The 25,339-nt window shown below is 35.8% G+C and overlaps 1 protein-coding gene across 1 annotated transcript in view; it reads right to left on the bottom strand.

Annotated features, from left to right (window-relative positions):
- Positions 1-25,339, bottom strand: part of LOC106867327 (rap guanine nucleotide exchange factor 4) — an 828,140-nt gene that overhangs the window by 61,095 nt on the left and 741,706 nt on the right. Inside the window, exons 9-10 of the mRNA XM_089350109.1 lie at positions 14,750-14,895; positions 1,007-1,083 (exon numbers count right to left, since the gene is read on the bottom strand). Of these exons, the coding sequence (XP_089206235.1) occupies positions 1,007-1,083; positions 14,750-14,895 (223 nt within the window). The remainder of the gene's footprint in view (positions 1-1,006; positions 1,084-14,749; positions 14,896-25,339) is intronic.

Here is a 25,339-nt window from a genome sequence, read left to right as displayed (position 1 = left end):
CTTGTTGCTTTACAGAAACACCACATATGTTATAAGCCCATAAAGGAACTTCTATATCATTGCTCAACCCTCCAGAAATAACAACTAAATCTCTTTCAAATCACACCCTGTCCATCTTAACAAAAAATTAAAGGGAAGTTTAGACAATATAATCCTAGACATTCCTCAAACTATATGGTAGTTATACCTAGAATACCTTAACTCTTGGAAGAGGTCATTCAGGGCTTAACAACCTGTTTCTTCATGTTCTAAAGCAGACTGTTTGTGTAAATATAGGAAATGTTTGTGACAGAAAATAACATGTGAGTAACCACTCTGTTTTGATGGACAAAATTAAAACAGTCTCCACATTTAATTTCTCAATGAAATTTAATTAAATCAAAGAAGAATTTACATTTTAATAATTCAGTTTACTGAAAATATCTCAAAATGAAATTTATATTTATATTTTTCTATAATATATTATTTATCACAAAATCTGAAAACAATATTTTCTTGAAAATGAAATTTATCAGAGATTTTTTTATAAGCAATAATACAGATAAATACATATACATACACAGAAGCAAAAACATATACTTACACACATACACTTACATACACATATACACAAATGCATATATTCATACTTGATAACAGTAAACCTTGATATACACAAACACAGATATAATACCAACATACATCTGTACATTTACACATACACATACAACTAGCAGAAACGCACATCAAGCACACACATATATATAACATATATCACACATACACACATATATAAGCACATATACACACATATATATTCACAAACATTCAAATACAAATACTCACACATGCAAATACACAAACATACAAAAATGTGGACTCATACACACTCAAACATAGATACATGCACACAAACATTCAAACACACACAAACACATAAATATAAATACACAAATGTAAAAGCACACATATACACATGTCCAGAGATTAACCAACAGAAGTAAGAAGTGAAGTTGTACAATCTTACCTTACCATATATGGAAACATTGACAGAACCTTTCAGTATAATGTACCATGATTTACCTTCATCCCCCTGCCGGAATACTGCAAAAGAAGACAAAGATGACACTGGTGATTCTTGTGGTTGTTTAACCCAAGGTCAGCCCTGATCCAGCATTTTAGGAATTACCAATGATATATGATGAAAAGTGTTTCAATATGAGAACATTCTGATTTTATTCAGACATCCAGTATTTAAGACTTCTCTTTCTAATGAATCCTTCAATGTTGCTATGTTTAGCCCCAGGTCAGCCCTGATCCAACAGACCTATGTTCAAAGGTGTTCCAATCATGACCAGCCTATCTTTTATCTGGAAGCAGTGTATCTTAAACTACATTAACCAATATGTTATTCCTTTAGTTGTTGTTTGTTTGCTACAGATCAACTGCAGTCATATAAACCCATGATTAAGAGTTCTTGAAACAAACAGCAAAACTAATGATAATCATGATGATGATGATGAGGATGATGACGATGATGATGATGATGATGATGATGATGGAGTCTCCCATTGAAGACGACATATGAATGTTCAATGTTTGCTGAACAACCCGCACAACTGATTTGTTTATAATGATCAAAGGTATGTGCTGCACATTAGCTCACTGCCTTCATCAAATTGACATTACCTGTATAGATGCACAAGTGTGTCAGATGCCAGATGTCGAAATGATCTCAGAGGAACATGAAATGGAGTGTTTTGCTCAAGAACACAACATGCTGCTCAGTCCAGGAATTGAACCCATGATCTAGCAATTGTAACTGAAACACCAAAATTACTGGACCATATGCCTAACACATGATAATAAAAATAACAACTATTAATAACAATAATCACGATGTTCTGCAGAGTGAGGACCAGTGGCTTGAAGTGTTTCAGTTTGCAAGACAGTGTGCCAGGGAAAAGTGTGAAGTGTATTCACATGGATGATGGTTCACTTGCAGTTAGTGACTCTGCAAAGAAAAAGGCTTGGAAGTGCCATTATGAAAGGCTACTAAATGTAGAGAACTCATGGGAGATGGAGAGTCTGCCCTATGTTGATCCAACAGAGAGAGCAGCAATCTGAATAGACAGTAGTGCTGTAGACAAAGCCATGAAGGATATGAAGATGGAGAAAGCCCCTGGCTCATCAGGAATAACCACTGAGATGCTTTTAAAATATCTGGTGGTGTGGGTTATGGTCTAGTCATCAGTATAGTTAACCAGGTAATACACGAAGGAATCACACCCAATGACTGGTGTAGCAGTACCATAGTCAACAGTTACAAAGATAAAAGTGACATCTTAGATAGAAATAATTACAAAGGTATCAAATTGTTGGATTTGGTGATGAAAGTCATAGCCCAACTAATTAGAAAGAGAGTTAGTTCAGATGAGATGCAGTTTGGCTTTGTGCCAGGGAGAAGCACACTTATGCTATATTTCTGGTAAGGCAGCTGCAGGAGAAATATCTAGCTAAAGATAAACCTCTTGGCTTTTATTGACATGGAGAAAGCTTTTGACAGGGTCTCCCAATCCCTTATCTGGTGGTCAGTGTGGAAACTAAGGATAGATGAATGGTTGGTGAGAGCTGTACAAGCCATGTACAGGGATGCTGTCAGTAAAGTGAGAGTTGGCAACGAGTATAGCGATGAATTCAGAGTACAAGAATCAGTTCTCAGCCCCCCACCCTTGTTTATCATAGTCCTCCAGGCAATAACAGAGAGGAATTTAAGATAGGCTTCCCCTGGGAGCTCCTATATGCTGATGACCTTGTTCTTATAGCTGAATCACTACCAGAACCAGTGGAGAAATTTTAGGTGCGGAAGCAAGTTCTAGAATTGAAGGGTCTTATAATTAACCTAGCAAAAAACCAAAGTCTTAGTGAGTAGGAAGGCAGACAAATCATAAATCCCTTCAGGTTGATGACCCTGCTTGATCTGCAGAAAAGGCGTAGGTAGAAACTTCATAGGATATACCTGATGCACACTATGGACACATAATAAGTGCAGTAATATCAGAGGAAGATTAACTGAGAAAATTGTGTGTGGAAGGTACACAAGTATAATAAACACTAAAAATTATTTACATTATTTACATTTGACGGATATTTGTCCTCATCTTGTTTGTTGTTAACACAACGTTTCAGCTGATATACCCTCCAACCTTCATCAGGTGTCTTGGGGAAATTTTGAATCTGAGTTCTCATTCCTAAGGTATTTTTTGATGAAATTTCCCCAAGATACCTGATGAAGGCTGGAGGGTATATCAGCCAAAACGTGTTAACAACAAACAAGATGAGAACAAATATCCGTCAAATGTAAATAATGTAAATAATGTATATAATTCCTCATCTCTTAAATATAGAACTGAAACACTAAAAATGTACAGAAAATAGACCCCATCGACTGCCAGTGGGATAAGCTAGAAGTAGTTGATAGCTTCTGTTATTTAGGTAACCAAGTCAGTAGCAGAGGTCGATGCTCTGAGAACATAGCTGTGAGAATAAGATTAGGCTGGGCAAAGTTCAGAGAGCTCCTACCTCAGCTGGCAACAAAGGGCCTCTCCCTCAGTGTCAAAGGCAGAGTGTAAGATGCCTGTACGTGAACAGCTATGCTACACAGCAGTGAAACATGGGCTGTGACCACTGAGGACATGCGTAAGCTTGAAAGAAATGAAGCTAGTATGCTTCACTGGATATGCAATGTCAGTGTGCATGTATGACACAGTGTAAGCATCTTGAGAGAAAAGTTAGGCATAAGGGGCATCAGATGTGGTGTGCAAGAGAGAAAACTGCACTGGTATGGTCATGTGATATATATGGATGAAGACAGCTGTGTAAAGAAGTGCCGATCCCTAACTGTGGAGGGAACCTGTGGTAGAGGTAGACCCAAGAAGACATAGGATGAGTTCATGAAGCATAATCTTCAAATGTTGGGTCTCACAGAGGCAATGACTATTGACCGAGACCTTTGGCGGCATGCATTGCTTGAGAAGACCCATCAAGCTGAATGAAATCCTAGTCGTGGCTGATGCTGGTATCATGTAACTAGCACTTGTGCTGGTGGCATATAAAAAGCACCATTTGAGCTTTGGGCCTCATGGAAGTAATGACAAATGACTGAGACCCTTGGGGATATGCTGTGCTTGAGAAGAAGACCCATCAAGCCAAGTGAAATCGTAGCTTTGGCAGATACTGATGTCATGCAGCTAGCACCTGCTTATGGCATGGAAAAGCACCCATTACACTCAACAACAACAACAACAACGACGATGACAACAACAACAACAACAAGAGAATGAGGTGGAAGAATGAGAAGCAAAATAAAGAATCATGAAAATTTATTTTCTGGCTTTCTTCAAGACTCTTGGCTCTCTTCCTCATATTCACTGAATTGTTTTATAATCAGACAATGACATTTCTCTATGTAACTATCCATGCATGCATGTATGTGCGTGCATGTGTGTGTGCTTGAGTGCACATACATGCACACACACGCACATCTCTCTCTCTCTCTCTCTCTCTCTCTCTCTCTATCTATCTATCTATCTATATATATATATATATATATATATATATGAACTTTTTAATGCCCATAATGTCAAGGCTAGCAGCTTATGCTTAGATAATATTTCTTCCAACATTTCAAGCTACAACAGAAATAGACATGTACATGCAGTCACCATCTTACATCTCAACTTAAAAGTGCTGACATCTCACCTACTGCCTTTCAAATGTTGTTGTTTATAGAGCCACTATCACACCATTTGGCAGTATCACATGCATTGAGTTGAAGGGAAAATTTATGCAACATAAGATAAGCATTCCTTCAGTTATAGGAAAAGGGAAACCTCCATATTTCACCTGGAGATTCTGAGTAATTACTCCCCCATCATCATATGGAACATCACTCACAAATCCTCTTTTATTCACCTGGTGTCTATAAATGCTAACTCTACTTCTCTGAGAAACTGAATATACTGTAACAGGGAGCAGTTTCTGTCAACAGAAAACTGATGAAGTCTGTTGCCAAAGACACTCCTAATTGAACTTCAAACTGCTGGCTGCTTATAGCCTGGAAAGATCACTCTAGACCTAGTTGGGCCATGCACAGCTGCAGAATATACAATCTATTTCGTACTTAGCGGAATTATTTCCCTTCTACATATAGGCACAGGCATGGTAGTGCGTTAAGAAGTTTGCTTCTCAACAATATGGTTTTGCGTTCAGTCTTACTGTGTGACATCTTCAGTTAGTGTCTTCTACTGAAGCCTCAAGCTGACCAAAAGCCTTGTGAGTGAATTTTATAACAATATGTCTGGCCATGGGGAAATATTACCTTGCTTGGAAACAACTGAAGGTCTTTGACAGTTGAAAGTTTACTTGGAAATAGTTGAAAGGCATCTGGATGTAGAAAATTTGCCTCTATAAACGCCATCTGATCCATGCAAGATGTTAAAATGGTGATGATGATACTATTACCAAAACTTGCCATCACCTAAAATTAGACTACACAGCTATGCATGGCACACAAATTTATATTTCACCTTATATCTTCAAACTAGTTACTTGGCAAATATGGCATGAAAGTAATTGATGTCACAGAACATAAGATCACCTGCTACCTGACACCAATAGACTGTCTCCTCTATCACGTGAAGTATATGCAGAGTAAACTGGCATTGCTGTTTTGCCAAGGTGGTCACATGACTTGAACCAACCAGTGGAAGCCCAAATATTATCACCTAGAAGCTACATAAAATTCACCTTACTTACCATACACTTAGAGATGTAAACGTACAACTGTGTCTACAAAACTAAGTTATGTGGAGCTGAATCAACTTTTTGTTAAATTATTTACAATTACAATTAAATGTCTTGAATGCTGCTTCTTTTTGTTTATTCACCTACACACATATGCATACGACTGATAGTGAATTTAGTGTATTGTACTGCATCAATATACAGATTATGAAGATGGTGAATATGTTGCTGATTATCATGATGATAGCATTGATGATGATGACGATGATGATGGTGATGATGATGGTGATGATGATGAAGACGATGATGGTGAAGATGATGATGGTGGTGGTGGTGGTGGTGGTGATGATAATGATGGTGGTGGTGGTGGTGGTGGTGATGATGATAACAGTGAAATCTTTGGAAGTAGAAAAAGATAAAATAGTTTTTATATTCTATTTCTTATCTATTTGTTTTGTTATTGCTGCGTTTAGTTTACTAAATATTTGAGGATATTAGATGTAAACCAGATTAGTTGGAGAATTGAAAGATGAGTCTAGGAAACCATCTCTCTCTCTTACACACACAGGAAACAACTCACACACACACACACACACACACACACACACATGGAAGAAAGATAAAGCTGAATAATGTTGAGTAACAAAAGAAAAACTATTTAAATAAGAATGCATATTATTATTGCTGTTGTTGTTGTTGCTATTGTTATTATTACTAGGATGGTCTTCTGGCAGAATCAGTAGTGTATCAAAATACCTTGTGATATTTAGTTACAACTCTTCATATCCTGAGTTCAAATCCTGCTGAGGTCAGTCTCCCTTTCATCCTTACAAGATCGATAAAATGAACTTAGTCTAGTACTTGGGTTGATTTCATTGAATAACTCTTGCCCCAAATTTTAGCCTCTATCCCCCTCCTCCTCCTCCTCCTCTTGATGATGATGATGATGGTGAGCAGCAACAGAAACAGCAGACATTGTCCTTTAGATAACTGACAAGGAACTGATGGATAACTTGAACTGCCAGAAGATTTAGGAAAAGATGAAATGCAGATTTTCAAAAATATGGGCTTTAATTGTGTGGACCACACAAAAGATAGACAACTTATGGAAAGTAGTTTACAGACATATGTTCTGTTATAGTTAATTACCAAGAGGTCATCACATGCTGGAGGTGGAGGCGTTAATGTGGAGGAGGGAGGAGTGTTGAGGTAGGGAAGGAGTGCTTCCTTATCAACTCCAACATGTGATTTACTTGTAATTTCAGAAACGAGTTTAGGGAAATGAAAAGTGGTCTGGGTTATTGGGTATCTTGATCAAATCCAGGTGGCAACTCCTTAGCGGTGTGTGGGTAGGTTATCTTTAGTTGTTTTGTGTTTTTTTCTTCTTTTTTTTTTCTTTTTTTCATTTAACAGACCCACATTCAATGAAAGTGGCAAGTTTGCAGAATCGTTACTGTGCTGGACAAAATACTTAGTGGTATTTCTTCTGTCTTTATGTTCTGAATTCAAATTCTGCTAAAATCAATTTTGCCTTTTGTCCTCTTGGGGCCAATAAAGTAAGTACCAGTTGAGCACTAGAGTCAATATAATTGACTATCCCAGCTCCCACAAAATTTCAGGCCTTCTGCCAATAGTAGAAAGGATTATTAAGGCAGTGAACTGGTAGAATTGTTAACATGCCAGACAAAATGGCTAGAGGCATTTCATCCATCTTTACACTCTGAGTTCAAATTCCACTGTGGCTGATTTTGCCATACATTTATTCATTCAGGATTACTGAAATAAGTACCAGATGCGCATTTGGGTTGATGTAATCAACTAGCCCCATCCTACAAAATTTCAGATCATCTGCCTATAGCAGAAAGAATCGTTATTATTATCATTTGGACTGACAGAACACTTGCTGGTTTTGCATTTGTTCTGCAGATGTACCTGCCTAGCAAGTAAATCTCCAAAAATCAGAATTTAATTGGGACTGAAGAACTACTACTACTACTACTACTACTACTACTACTACTACTACTACCACCACCACCACCACCACCACCACCACCACCATTACTACTACTACTACCACCACTACCACTACTACCACCACTACCACCACCACCACTACCACCACCACTACTACTACTACTACTACTACTACTACTACTACTACTACTACTACCACTACCACTAAACTACTACTACTACTTCTACTACTACTACTACTACCACTACCACTAAACTACTACTACTACTTCTACTACTACTACTACTAGAAAGAATACATTAAATAATATAATCTTGAGGGAAGGGACTAGTTGATTACATTGATCCTGGTGTTGTCATTGGTACTTAATTCATCGACGCCAAAAGGATGAAAGGCAAAGTCAACCTCGGTAGAATTTGAACTAAGAATGTAGTGATGGGGGAAATGCCGCTAAGCATTTTGTCTGGGGACTAATAATTCTGCCAGCCTAAATAATATAATCTGAAATAAATATGAAATGGGATGGCCACAACTGGAACACCTTTGACCACAAGTCTGCCTGATCTCAGAATTGACCTGGGGTTAAACAACAACAGCAACAACAATGAATGCCAAAATACACTGAACCAATCGATAAATGTGGTTGTTGCAGTTACAGTTGTATCTATAGACTACATCAAGGAATTATTAGCCAGACATTTTGAAGTTTCCAAAGTTGCTAAGGAATTTCAATTAACCAAGCCATTTATCAGAAAAAGAAGAAGAAAAAATAAGAAACAAAAAGAATATGATATATATATAAAAAGTCACATTTTAGGCAGACAAAGAAAAAAATGGATATGAAAGATATTAATGTTCCAATTCTTGTGGTTTCTAATTGGAGAAGTTCTTTATTTATTAATTTTTGTTTTTTTTATTTTATTCCGTCAAAAAAAAAAAAAAAAAAAAGAAAATAAAGTACACCAGAAATCATTTTATTTTCTCTTCTGCGTATTTTATTCTCTGTCTTACCATTTCTCTAATGATGTTTACTACTAAAATAAAACATGCCAAACTTTGATATAAATAAATAATATGCATGAGTGGGGATGTAAGCATGTAGGTATGTATTTACGTATGCCGTACATATGCACGTATATGTATGTATGTATGTATGTATGTGTGTGCGTGATGTATGTACATATGTATGTGTGTGTGATGTATGTACATATGTATGTGTGTGTGTGCACATGCATAAATGTATATACAGGAATTCTTCGCTTTATGGAAGTAATGCATTTCTGAAAAGCTGGTTGTAATGTAAAATTCTGTAATGTGAAATTAATTTTCCTATTGATTTTTATTTTTTGGCAACTGAGATTGCATTCCTATGGACATTTTCAGGGGGAAAAAAGGACAAGAAAACAACAGAGAACAAGCAACACATTCACCTTTATGCATGAAAATAACTATTTCTAACCATACATTGTACAATATAAATACATGAAAACAAAAACATTCCAAAAGGAATAAGTGAAGGAATTGATAAGAATCCTAATATCATAAGAGTACTTTCTTAACACAAAAGAAGTTGACTATTGCGTGAGAGGTGGAGGTGGAATGAGCATTACTTGAAGAATGAGAGACAATATTTACTATCTTATAGTTCATTATCATGAACATCAGCTTAAAGAACTTATCCAAAGTCATTTGTTGTTTCTGATGCATCATCTCTTAGTACAGTTCAGTATAGGAACTGAGCTTGTTGTAAAAGCCTCTTGTAATTTTTGTTACATTTATGATTAGGATCATTGTCAGTAAAATCCTGCAGACCTTCCTCTATAAGTGCTAATTCTTTGGCAATAATTTTTGTAATCAGTTGAAGTGGCTTTGGGTGGAACTTCCATTGTCTTAACTATATTCTCAGCTTTTCCTTTTTATAACTGCATCAGCTTATCATTTGATAAACTTTCTCTCAGGGACACTAGCAAGTCACCCACACCATTCTCTATGACTTCTTCAAGTCCTACATAGTTTGCAAGTGTCACAATATCTTTCTGAAATCAATGTATACATTTTGCTTGAAGAAAACTTGTAATGTATGGATACAGTCTGGCCATATACTCTTCTGAGCAATATTCAATGTTGAAGGTCTCACGTCATCCCATGACTCAGCTATATTATTCACAACATCCATTATCTTGAATTTCTTTTAGAAATCTCTAACTGTAGGTTTATCCTCCCTATCAATTACTTTCATAAGTTGTTTGAAAGTTCTCATTCAAGTTAGCTATCACACCTTGATCCATTGACCGGAGCAAAGAAGTTGTATTCTTGAGGATATATTCTATTCTCACTATATCCGAATGGTCATTTAAGTTCACTGAATGGCTTGGTGCATTGTCTAAAGGAATCAATGCTTTGTTAGAAATATTATGTCTGGCACTATACATTTCTACCACAAGACAAAAAACGTTTGTAAACCACTCTTTGAAAAGGCTGTGCTTTCTTATCTGAATGCCAAACCAGAGTTAGATTAAACTTTGTGTAACCCTTGAAAGCCCTTAGATTTTTCAGTGTGATACATGTGTAGGGGCTTTAATTTTATATTACCAACAGCACTTCCTACTAAAGGAAGTATCAGACAATTTTTGGAAACTTTAAATCATGGTATTGGTTTTTCTTCTTGAGATATAAACATTCTTGCAGGCAAGTGCTTCCAGAAAAGTGCAGTTTCATTAATATCGTATACTTGCTCTAGTGTGTAGCCCCCCCCCCCTTCAGCAATCCTTTTCTTCAACTGCTCAGGATAATTGGTTGCAGCATTTGTATCAGTGCTCTCAGATTCACCAGTCATTTTTATGTTGTGCAAATTCATGTGCTCAGTAAACCTTTCAAACCAGCCTTTACTAGCCAAAAAGGGATTTTCATTTGAAATTTTACCTTCCTTTTTTGACATATCATTATATAAACTTGTGGCTCTTTTTTGAATTATTATCGTATTTATCAGCACACATACCAATTCTGGTCTTTGGTCCATATACTCAAGAGTTGTTTCATTTTAAGCATTACATAAGATCTATGGAAAAATAAGGTCTGGACAGTTAATGGTGTAGTTTCTTGAGCACTTGACATAATTTTCTCTCTGTTTTCATGTAGTGTTCCTTCTGTAGATGTTGCAAGGTTTAATGTTTTGACAAACTTAGTTCTATCTCCACATCAAGCCATTTTAAATTTAAGGTAAATCCAACAGTAGTGGTGATTAATTATCCACAAAAAATATGAAGTAAAAAAAAAAATAACCCAAGAAAGGTTTGCTTTGTCAGAGTATAAAATTGTCTTTTTCCTATGGATGCAAAATGAAAATGAGATGAAAATATGAAGGACTGAGGAAGAGAAAGTATTATATGATCACTGTTAGCTGAAGGGTCACTAGATTTCATAGGCAATTTGCTTCTTGCACTTCTGACTTAAGACATAAACACACGCACGCACACACGCACACACACACACACACACACACACACACACACACACACACACACACACACACACACAAGCTCACTCATGCACACACTGTCACACACACTTACGTGTTGGCATACATGCTGATATCTGTTGTAGTCAGTTGGATTCAAAAGTTGGTGGGTTGATAGTTGTTGATGTAGGTTGCATTAGTTTAAATGTTTGTGGTGGTGGACAGGTATTGTTGGTGGTGTAGTAGTCGTATTGTTTTTGCTAACTGTATTTTTGTAGCTGTTTAGTCTGAAGTCAATCTTCATAAACCTAAGATCAAAAGACATTTCATTGACTTTAAATATAGACCAGAATACCACATATGTTTTTATTTGAAATGGATTTGCTTATTTTGCTTATCAACCTCATGCCATATATTACTGTTGTTACAAGTAGTCACATTCCGGTTGATGATAGATAGATGGATACATAGAAAGATACATACATACATATACTCACATTATGTACATTATATATACATATGTTTATGTGTGTGCATGTATGTGAGTAACGTGATGACAGGTTTTCAAATCATTAATTATATACTTTGATCTTAACTAAAACACAAGTCACCAATGAGATAAGAAGTTTAGTTAACAATTTAAAACTGCACAATACGTATTTCTGTAAGAGTGAAATTAAAGACTTTATCCCAAAATTAACGGTCATACTATACAATTTCTGTGAGCAAGAAATACCATAATCTGAGATAGCTATAGCATGGGGGACGCCTGTTGCTACTTTGTGAGTGATTCTTTTGTGGCATTGGCATTAGTGCTTTTTATGTGGCACCAGCCTGAGTCACATATATATATATATATATATATATCTTTATCTTCTATCTTTTACTTGTTTCACTTATTCAACTATAGCTTTACTGGGACTTTACCTTGAAGAGCAATCTTTGTATTTTAAAGTCTAGTTAGTACTTATTCTACCAGTCTCTTTTGCTGAAGCAGACAAACCAATCACAGATGACAGAGACAAACAAAAATATATACCTTCTCGCTCTCCCTCTGTATATATACATATTCAATATATACAGGGGTTGGACAAAATAATGGAAACACCTAGCATCATAGCATCATAATTTTGAAATATCTATAAAACCATCAAAAGCTTGTTTATTTTTATATTTTTTGATTTATTATTAGTGTTGCTTAATATATTTTGTTAAAATTGCTGTTTCTTTTCAGATATCATCAGAAAAACGTAATTAAAATTCATTAAAATGACAGATCTATTGGACTTCCAAAGAGGTCAAATTGTTGGTGCTTGTATGGCAGGCACCAGTGTAATGAAAACATCCAAAATGTTTGGTGTATCAAGAAGTATCAAGAGTGTAATGGTGTATCAAGAAAGTAATGACAGCCTTTAAGAAAGAGGGAAAAACCTCCTCGTCGAAACAAAACTCTGGAAGAAAACCAAAACTTTCAGATAGGGACCGTCAGACTCTTACGTGAATTGTTAGAAAGGATCACAAGAGTACAGCTCCCAAAATTACTGCAGAGCTTAATGACCACCTTGAGAACCCAGTTTCCACAAAAACTGTTTACCGGGAGCTGTACAAAGCCAGGTTTCACGGGAGGGGTGCAATCAGAAAACCATTATTTTCAAAAATAAATGTTGCAAAGCATTTAGAGTGAAGTAAAAACTTACAGAATTGGTCCCTAGAGCAGTGGAAGAATATTATTTTCCCAGATGAGTCATCCTTTACCTTATTTCCAACCACTGGCTGAGTATATGTGTGGAGACAGCCAAAAGAGACATTTGACCCAGACTGCCTTCTTCCAACTTTTAAACATAGAGCAGGATCTGTAATGATCTAGGGGCTATATCTTGGAAATCCGCCAGCCCAATGGTTTGCCTTCAGAGCAGAATTAATAGTCAAGGCTATTTAAGCATTTTATCTGATCAAATCCATCATGTGGTTGTGGAACTGTTTCCGAAGGTAATCTTTCAGGACGATAATGCACCAATTGACAGCTAAAGTTGCTACTGAATGGCATGAAGAACATTCTAGTGTAATTGAACATCTTATCTGGCCACCATAGACCCCAGATCTTAATATTATTGAACATTTATGGTGCATTTTAAAAAAAACAAGTAAAGAGTCGATATCCTCCACCATTATCACTACAAGAACTGGAGACTGTTTAAGCTGAAGAACGAACAAAAATTCTTTTGGAAACAATTCAAACTTTGTGCAAGTCCATACTTCATAGAATTCAATCTGTAATTACTGCCAAAGGCGGTTCTACCCCGTATTAAAATAAATTTGTTTGAAATTTTAAGGTGTTTCCATTATTTTGTCCAACCCCTGTATATATATGATAGCCTTCCACAGTTTCCATCAACTAAATTTACTCTCAAGGCATTGGCTGATATTATAGTAGTAGACACTACTTGCCCAAGGTACCAAGTAGTGGAACTGAACCCAAAGCCATGTGGTTACAAAGCAAGCTTCTTAGCAATACAGCCTTGCCTGCACCTAAAAATATGAGTGAATTAGGTCTTACCCATATATATATATATGGGAGAATTTACGAAAAAACAACAGACGAAGACAGGCGGTGTAAACAACAAATGGATGTATTAGTTTAACGCTCAGGAATAGAGAAAGTTTTTGACGTTTCGAGCTACGCTCTTCAACTGAAAGGAACACAGAAAGAAATAAGGAGAGAAACAAGGAGAAAACAAATATAAATGTAGTGGTCAGCGATTATCATGGCGAATATATATATATATATACACACACACTGATTGTTTTTGTTTATGCACACATATAATACTCAGAAAACATTTTATTATAACTAATCTGTTTAAGAAGCATTCTATACTTAAATATTTCTTTTTGAATTATATGGAGGACAGACAGGATAAAAATTACCATGCCTTTATGTATGAGTGACCTATGTAACAAATCTGATTGCTTTTCTAAAATAGAGCAATGCCTTGAGAATCATGTCTGCCATATTTGTAAAAAACTTGAGATTACTCTTTGAAATCAATAAGTTGAATGTTCTAAGTGTCATGTTTCTATCTATGTGTAACATGCTCCTAATTTCTCAATGATTACAGACAAAAATGTGGTTCACTGTGATTCTATGCTGGATGGCTTCTAGGAATTGGTCCCACTATCAAACTGGTCCTTTCAATGTCTGACATGTTTGTCTTCTCTCACCTTCACTGTCAGAAATTCCATAATTGATCTCTGACTTGAGTATAGAAGTTACAGATATTAAAGTGTAGCAGATAAGTTGCCAGACAAATAGAACAAGTGAGATGTACTGGAAGCATGCCCTACATCTGCCTGAAAAGGGAAAGAATGACGACGATGACTATGATGACAATGATGATAAAGATGTTGATCAGGAGAAATAACAACTAACTGAAGAATTGTGAGAATGTTCATATCTGTACAAAGGAACAATTGATATAGTACGAAGGAGTAGTAATAAGTAATATAAAAAATGTTTAACAAAAAGTACTTACAAACAGTGCCCTTCTTGCTGTGAGATTCAAACACTAAAACACTGGCCAGTTCACGTTTGACCATTGTGGAGAGGTGAGACAGTGCTTTTATATGCAGTAATTCCTCGTAGATAATTTCCAAGTCCTCAGCTGTTCGTTCCCGGGACCTACAAACAAACAGATACTTATTATTTAGAATGTTCTTCAAAAAGTAGTTAATATAATATTTTAAAATAATTTGTTACATTAAAGAGAAAACAATGGGGACGGTTATTAACTATAAAGTTAGAATACTGGTTTTGAGTATGGCTGTGTAGTAATGAAGTTTGATTTATGACCACATGATTCCAGGTTCAATTCTACTGCATTGGACCTTACTCTAAGTATCTTCTACCATATCCTCAAGTTAACCAATACTTAATGTGTGCAATTTGGTAGATGGAAACTGTGTGGAAGCCCACTGTATATATCATATACATCATCATCATCATCAAATTATCATTATGTTAACGTCCACTTGCATAGGTGAGATGAAATTTGTTGAGGCAGGTTTTATACAGCCATAAACCCTTCTGGTCATTAACCATCACCCGTTTCTGAGTGAGGTAATATTTCCCTGGTCAAAACAAGGACACATGAACATACACAAAAATACATGAAGAAACAGATAGATTGCAAGGGTCTTTCAGTTTCCATCTATCAAATTCACTCACAAAGTTTTCATCAGCCTGGGCCATAGTAAAAGACACTTGTCCATGGTGTCATGCTGTTGGACTGAACCTAAAACCATTTGGCTATGAAATGAATTTCTTAATCACACAACCATGCATGCATGTATATATAGTATGCATGAATGCAAGCATATATTGAACACTCACCATCACTTTACATGTATACAAGAAAACTGCAATTATTGATTTTTTTTTTCCTTGCATACTGGGTCTACTCTAGGTACTAAGGCCCAAAATTTTGTGGGAGGGGGCCAGTCGACAAGATCGACCCCAGTATGCAAGTGGTACTTATTTTATCAACCCTGAAAGGATGAAAGGCTAAATCGACCTGGGTGGAATTTGAACTCAGAACGTAAAGACAGACAAAATACCGCTAAGCATTTCGCCCGGCGTGCTAACGTTTCTGCCAGCTTGCTGCCTTCAGATGAATGTCAGATTGTAAAATCAAGGATGGAATTAAGTTCGTAATTTTTAAAGGATTATCTACTGGTTTTTCCATATCTATCACAATAAAAATGTTATGAATGTGCCTGGTGGTGATTTACTGTACTTGATAAGACACATCAGGCGAAGTAAAATTGCTGTCTTCCACACATACAGGCTTGTCTTTTAGGTGCCAGTACCACTTAAAAAGCAGCCATGCTGGTGTTGTGTTAATACACCTGTACCAGTGCTGCATAAATGCACCTATGCAGGTGGCATGTAAAAAGGAGCCAGTACACTCTGTAAAGTGGTTGCTGTTAGGAAGAGCATCAAGCTGTAGAAAAGCATGCCATAACAGACAGTTGGGGTCTGGACAGCTCCCTGCTAACCAGCTCCATGTCAAACCATCCAACCCATGCCAGCATGGAGAGTGGACGTTAAACAATGATGATGATGATGGTTTAAATGTTTACCATAAAGACTGCCGCAAATGTTGGCCTGAGTAGCGAACCTACAGCCACTCTGTCTCTCTGAGCGCAAACACGGTCAACTAGATAGTGAAAGGGGACCTTGGCCGAGCATTTTAAGGTATCTCAGGTTGTTTGATTGTAAGATGTATATACTGTTTGCCTAAGAATAGTACACAAGATGTACCGTTAACTAACCATAGAATATATAGTAAGAATATTCTGATCCTAGTTAGAATATATAATAAAAACACCAAGATGTTTTCAATATAAGACCTCAAACTTGCAAGCCACTGAATATATTTTACTTTAGAAAACCTATGTCATATACAGATTTCAATGCTAACATGAAAGTTGTAAACTTCATGACCCAAACTGTCACACTGAACACAAAAGTATAACACTCTCTCCCTGGTCTATTATCCATTTACAAGAAGAAATCATTGAAGCACATTATATATTGTAGTACATGAAACAGTGAAGGTGTGTGACCAAGTGGTTAGTGTTGGGCTCACACTCATAAGGCTGCAGGTCCAGTTTTATTAAAAACTACTGGTCCTTGCTGTATAGTCATAACCAGGACAGGACAGAGGCACATTGTGAAGCTGTCGTAGGGTGCTGAATACTTGGCTCTGTTTCTGGTGTAGCTTATAATGCTGTGAAATAAGATGTTTATTGCTGAAGGATTAGGCTACAGTGGGTTAATTTGTTGGGAACAGATTAGGGTTTATGACAGGTCTGTGATTTCTTCCATAAGTACGAAGCCTCAAATTTGGTGAGTGGTGGGGGGATATAGTTGATTACAATGACCTATGCCATATGTCTAGTAATTTATTTCATTAATCTCAGAGGTATGTAACACATTGTTTGTTATACACTATTATTTTTGTTTTCTGTTGGTGAAGGGTGATACATGAAGGCATGGATGTCTGGTAAGAATCTTGTTTCTCAGCCACATGGCTCCAAGTTCAGTTCCACTGCATGGCACCTTGGGCAAGTGTCTTCTACTATAGTCTCAGGTCAACCAAAGCCTTGTAAGTGGATTTGGTAGATGGAAACTGAAAGAAGCCTATTGTGTCAGTCCGTCCATCCATCCATCCATCCATTCATCTCTCTCTCTCTCTCTCTCTCTCTCTCTCTCTATATATATATATATATATAAGTGTGAGTGTCTTTGTGTCTGTGTTTGTCCCCCACCATTGCTTGACAACCGGTGCTGGTGTGTTTACATCCCTGTAATTTAGTGGTTTGACAAAAGAAATCACTAGAGAAAGTACCAGGCTTAAAAAAAAAAACAAAGAAAAAACAAATAATAAGTACTGGGGTTGATTCATTTATCTAAAAATTCATCAAGGTGTTGCCCCAGCATGGCTGCAGCCTAATGATTGAAACAAGTAAAAGATAAGAAGGACAAAAGATATTTGTGACCACTCAGATATATTTCTGCAGAGCTTTGCCTTCTTGACTATGTTTCCTATATATGATATGAATGTTGAAACAGTGTCACATGTACTTCCTAGTATGCTTGTCCCTTCTGTGTGCACGTGCTGGTGCTTGTGTGTTTATATAGTTGAGTATTATAGTATAACCTTATATTGTTAGAATGAAGGGACATTTGGTGGTTGATGCAGCATAACCACCAACTCTACAATACAGTCTCTCTCTCTCTGCCTATGCAGTACAGTCACCACCAACGCTGTACAATCTCCATGTATATGGTACATTCTCTATTCTTTCCCTTATGTATATCTCACAGTTTGAATATTGTGTTCATGCTATTTCTGCATTGCATGTAATTTTTATAGATCATAAATAACAATTGAAATGATGGTATACATGATGATGTTTATGATAATGATATATGTGATGGTGGTAGTAGTGATGGAGATGCTGCTACTGCTGCTGATAAATCTGATGAAAATCACGACAATGGTTTTTGTGATTATGATGATGATGCTGATTATGGTTATAACAGCTTCCTGTTGGTGTTAATAGTAAGACAAATTATAACATGCTTCTCCTACTCCTACTCCTCAGCATCATGATGGCCAATATGAATCCCCAGTAACAATAATGATGAATATGGCACTGACAATGGTGACTATAAATAACAGTGATAACAACAAAAACAACAAACAACAGCGAACAAAGAAAATTAAAGGAACATTATGAAAGAGGGTTCAAATTACAGTGACAGCAATAGCAAGTGCTCTGGCTTCTGTATGGAGAGAGAGAGAGGGGGGGAGGGAGAAAGAAAGAGGGAGAGAGAGGGGGAAGGGGAGGGAGAGAGAGAGAGAAGAGTGGGAGGAGAGAGCTTGAAGAAGAAAGAGAGAGAGTGAGAGAAAAGAGTGGAAGTAGAGAGAATGAGAGAGAAAGAGAGAAAAGTAGGAGGATGAGAGAGAGAGGAATGAGTGGGAGAAGAAAGAGAGAGAAGAGGGAGCAGAAGTGAATAGCAAGAGAGTGGGAGAGAAAGAGAGAGAGAGAGAGAGAGAGAGAGAGAGAGAGAGAGAGAGAGTAACAAAACAATAAAGAAAAAAACAAAAGCAACGGTGGAACAGAACGGAAGAACTTTCTAGAACAGAACGGAAATGGTAGAAATAGAAGAGAATTGGATTCTTGATTCTCCAGCAAGATGGCTTCAGGGATGTTAAATAGAATTAGTGTCAAAGTCTGTGAATATTGATGTTTATAAATCAGCTACATGGTATCATGTATCATATGCGCAGGGAGTATATGTCGTCATCATCATCATCATCATCATCAATGCATCCACATTTCCCATGCTGGCATGGATTGGATGAGACCTATTTGAGGTAGTGTTGTATGGTTGGATACCCTTCCTGTTACTAACAATTGTTTCTCAAGTAAGGTGCTTATTCATCAGATATCTCACACAAGGAATCTCTCAATGGCTGGACATGGTTTTATGGTAGGCATAGGCAACAAAGCTGCTGGTAAAAATGTCATTATTTGTGGATTAACAAGGCAACCAGTTATTTTATGGGGAAAAGATCTCCACAATCTTCAAGCAATCCACTTAAGAATGCTGGTAACTGTCTCTCTTTTGGGTGAGAATACATGAAGTTACATGAAAATATGCAGGAATTCATAATAAAGACATAGATCAAGGGAGGAAACTTATAAGAATTTCTTGTTATCTTCCTTGTACCAACCATGGATTTTTGCAAGAATTTGTGTTCTCCATAGTTTAATTAATTCCTTATCTTATGCAAGAACATTCATACACTCCCATTATTTTATATATATACATCATGTAATTTGTTGATGTTTGAGCATGTACATATCATTTTACTCTTTTACTTGTTTCAGTCATTTGACTGCGGCCATGCTGGAGCACCACTTTTAGTCGAGCAAATCGACCTCAGGACTTACTCTTTGTAAGCCTAGTACTTATTCTATCGGTCTCTTTTGCCGAACCGCTAATTGACGGGGGACAAACATACACACACAAACACACACACACACACACACACACACACACACACACACACACACACACATATATATATATATATACATATATACGATGGGCTTCTTTCAGTTTTCGTCTACCAAATCCACTCACAAGGCTTTGGTCGGCCCGAGGCTATAGTAGATGACACTTGCCCAAGGTGCCACACAGTGGGAATGAACCTGGAACCATGTGGTTGGTAAGCAAGCTACTTACCACACAGCCACTCCTGCGCCTATTAAGATTTCACAAGATTTTGCTGCAAAATTAGTCCATGATGTTGCAAGTTCACAAAAAAATATTTAAGTTCATATACATGTATTTTTGTGAATCATAATGTGTCATGAATATATGTTATGCATATGTGATACATATATGTGTATCTAAGAATTTCAGCATGAATTCCTGGGTATCATCATCATCATCATCAACAAGTGTTTTAGATCCGGGTTTTTTCCTCGTTAACGGGGGTAGCTGGATCTACCTCAATGCCATAGCAACTGAGGTAGGCAGGTGCAGCCCACCCCAGCCTTTGGGCTGGCTGGTGTCCATTCTCATTTGCTATCAGGAGGCCTTTTTGGAGCTGGATTTTCTGTACATATACCTGTGTAATGCAAATTGTACATATAATCAATATCCAAAATTTTAAAGTTTTACCCTGGTTAGATAGCTGGTAAAGTGAGTGAGTGAGGGGAGTGGGAGTCAGGCTTCAAATTTCATAGTATGAATTGATGTTTGTGCATGCAAGGGGAGAAGGTTTCTTCCTTAATATTCAAAATGTTCTCTGTTGATGTTATGTTTAATTTTTCTGTGATACAGAAGTCACACTTGCTGCCCCATCCTCTATATTTGCTGGTCTTGACTATGATATCCCAATTTATATGGGGTTTGTGTGTGCCTCTATTTCTAAGGATCAATACCAAGCACAATATGCATTACACTAATATACTCCCTGGAAATCCTGCTGAAATTCTTAACTACAAATATATGTATAACATAAACACAACATATATTCATGAAATCACACAATTCACAAAAATATATGCATATGAACTAATAAATATATTTCTGAAATTGCAGCCTCATAGACTAATTTTAAATCCACAAATGATAATTATTCACATGCTCAAACATCAACAAAAGAAATGCTGTAGAAATATATATGTATTTATAAATGTGGGAGTGCATGAACAATATTACAGAATACAATTAACAAATTAATCGATCTATGGTGAACACAAATTCTTGGAAAAATCCAGGGCTAGTGCAAGAGATAGCAATTCAGAAATCCTTATAAATCACCTTCCCTCAACTGTGTATTTATTCTGGAATCCTCCATAGTCTTGTGTAATCTTATGTAATCTCATCCAAAATGGAAACAATTACCAACATTCCCAAGTGGATTGCTTGAAGATAGTGGAGATCTTTTCTATATGAAATCAATGGTTGTATCGTTAATCCACACAAAATTTTATATGCACACACACACACACATATATATATGCACACACACACACACACACACACACACACATATATATATATACACACACACACATACATACACACACACACACACACACATGCACACACATATATATATATATATTGAATCCAAACAAAGAAGAACAAACAAGAAAAAACAATGACGTGAGGACGTGGTACAAGTACTGTATTATCAGATGCTCAGGAAAGGAAAGAAAGAGGATTTTAGGTTTTGAGCAAAGCTCTGCTTCAGAAATAGAGAAAAGTCCAAAAGAAGTGAAGATGGAGGAAGAAAATCGCCAAAGATACACTCACATATATATATATATATATATATATATATATATATATATATATATATATATATATATATATATATATATATATATATATACATACATATATGTATATATATATATATATATATATATATATATATATATATATATATATATAAACATACATATATGTATATATATATATATATATACATATATACATACATATATGTATATATATATATATATATACATATATACATACATATATGTATATATATATATATATATACATATATACATACATATATGTATATATATATATATATATATATATATATATATACATACATATATGTATATATATATATATATATATATACATATATGTATATATATATATATATATATATATATACATACATATATGTATATATATATATATATATGCATACATATATGTATATATATATATATATATATATATATATATATGCATACATATATGTATATATATATATATATATATATGCATACATATATGTATATATATATATATATATATGTACGTGTATATGAATGCATGTATGTTTTTCATTTAGTTTCTATCTACCAATTATTCTCAAGACATTGGTCAACCTAAGGCTATACTGGAAGACACTTGCCCACAGTACCACACACCAAGAATTAACCCTAAACCATGTGGTTTTAACATAAATTTCTAAACCACACATCCATGCACCCATCAACATCTGTGTGTATGTGCAGCCATGCACACACACACATACGTATATACATACACATATACAAATATGCACAGACATATATATATATATATATAATTAACATAATATGGTAAAAATTCGATATTAATTAATATCAATTTAATACCAGGAAACTAGCACATTAAAAGAATCAGAAGGTTCATGAAAAAATTTTTGGGGAGATCCTAAAAAGATTATAGTACTTGTGTATATAAGATTGACTAGTGACCGGTCTGTCAATATGCTGTCTGTCAATATATATATATACATACACATATACACACATGCACACATACACATATACACACATGCACACACACCTCTCACATACACAATACTCACTCATATACATAACACATACGCACGCACGAAAACATACACAATATACACATACACGCACGCACAAAAAATATACACACACGCGCACACGGAAACACATACAGACACACATAAACACACACACACCCGTACCTAACACTCACAATCCCACACACACACGCACATCCACACATATACACACACACGCACACACCCACATACACACACTTCTCACCAACACTACACACTCACACAGACACGCATACAATCATACACACACGGGCATAAACAACACACGCATATACAATAGCAAACACACGCATATACAATAGCAAACGCACGCACACACACGTACACAGCAACGCACATACACACAACATACACATACACACAAACACACATACACGCACAGAAAACATACACATACACACACGCGCACATACAAAATACACACACACACGTACACGTACCTAACACCGACAACCCCACACAAACACGAACACACACACACCCAAATAACCACCTGTTGACCTTCTACCTACACTGTCTACAGCGTCCACTAACCAGTCCTGCTACTAATTTCTTCCACTACGTCATACACACACACACACACACACAAACGCACTAACAGATAAACCACCAAACCATACACACACACACACACACACACACATACATACGCACACACACGTTCTGTTATCACACACACACTCGCAGACTTTCGCAAACGCACAGATTCATCTCCCTTTTTCACTCTCCTATCTTAGAAAGAACTTTTCCCCCACCACCTCCTCTTCCGGTCTTTTCATCATGTAACCTCGTGGGCATCGGTACCATTTTCCTCTTTCTCCGTTCTTCCATTCTCCGAACTTTCCATCTTTCCGACGAAGGGCTACGCCCGAAACGTCATACACTCTCTCTTTCCTTTCCTGAGCGTCCAATAATACTATCCATATCACGTCCTCACTTTGTTGTTTTTTTGTTTTTTTGTGATTGTTTTTTTTAACTATATATATATATATATATATATATATATATATATATATATATATACATAAAACAAAGGACGTGTGTGTGTAGTACATATGCATTTCTACAGTTTTTAACCGATTTTTACCAAACTTTACACACACATTACTTATGTGCCAATGATGGTCATGCATTATAACATTTTGCCCAGATCTTCCATGTAAAATGAGAAACCAGGAGAAACGGTGTTTTATATGGGTTTTTCTCTAAAAACTGCTGCAGTTTTCAACCGATTCTCTCTCTTTTCCCTCTCTGTTTATTTCTTTCTTCCCTCTCTTTTTCTCATTCTTTGCTTCTCTAACCCTCTGTAATAGCTCCTCTCTTTTAGTCTGTGTCTGTTTCTTTCACTCACTTTCTCTCTCTCTTTAACTCACACACTTATTAACTTCTCTCTACAAATTGACTTCCATGTATTTCAATTAGTCATGTGTAAAAATCTCTGTTGTTACGGTTTTTGTACATTCTCCCTGAAATACAATTGAGTTATTTTTAACTTTTGTTCACCCAGTGTGTTTTAATTCAGTTTTAACATGTCTGCCTAAAAACTGACTTCAGCGAATTTCAATTTTGTTGTGCATAAATATCTTTGTCTTTACGGTATTTGTATGTTCTCCCTACAACATTATTTATTTAAAATTTTTTGCACTCCGTCTATTTAAACACATAATTTACAATTCTCCCACTATCGACAAATGTTGTGCGTGCAGTCGTGCATGCATGTATATGACTGCTATGGGTCACATACAGCTGAAAAGCCTTTATTATTAACCTATAAGATTTCAACCATGCCACTGAGTAGTCATGCATTAGAAAAAACTATCCTAAAGTGGCTCAAGTTTTTTCACTCAAGCTATTTTCTTCTAGAGCTTTATACACTCAAACAGGTTTTATAAGTTCTGCCAACAAATCGACTTCCTTATATATATATATATATATATATATATGGGAGAATATACAAATAATAACAACAGACGAGGACAGGTGGTGTAAATAACAAAAGTATATATTAGTATGACGCTCGGGAATACGGAAAGTCTTTGACGTTTCGAGCTACGCTCTTCAACAGAAAGAATACGGAGACAAGGAGAAAAACACGGAGAAAAAAAATTGAATAGTGTTCAGTCAACGGTCAATCATATATATATATATATATATATATATATATATATACATGTATATATATATATATATATATATATATATATATATATATGCATATATATGTACACACACACACACACACACACACACACACACACATATATATATATATATATATATATATATATATATATATGCATATATATGTACACACACACACACATATATATATATATATATATACATATCTTTGGTCTAAACCACTTTAGTCTAAGACACTTTGGTCAAAAGCATTTTTGTCTAAAGTCACTTTCGTCTAAGTATTTTCGTCTTACGACAAAAACGATTATTAGAGTATAGTTATTTAGATCTTTTACATTTTCTTTTGAGACTCTATAGACAAAATAGTTATTAGACAAAGAGAGTTTTGACTGAAATGTTTTTATACTAAAGGGCATTTAGACAAAAATGTCTTTAGACTATAGTGTATTTATACAAAAATCACTTTAGATTAAACTTCTTTAGATCATAGCATATTAGACC

Source organism: Octopus bimaculoides, chromosome 4 (genome assembly GCF_046866305.1).
Source record: "Octopus bimaculoides isolate indiv1 chromosome 4, ASM4686630v1, whole genome shotgun sequence".
NCBI classification, from domain to species: Eukaryota; Metazoa; Mollusca; class Cephalopoda; order Octopoda; family Octopodidae; genus Octopus; species Octopus bimaculoides.
Note: the sequence above shows the minus strand (reverse complement) of the source record. Positions and strands in the feature narration are given on the sequence as shown.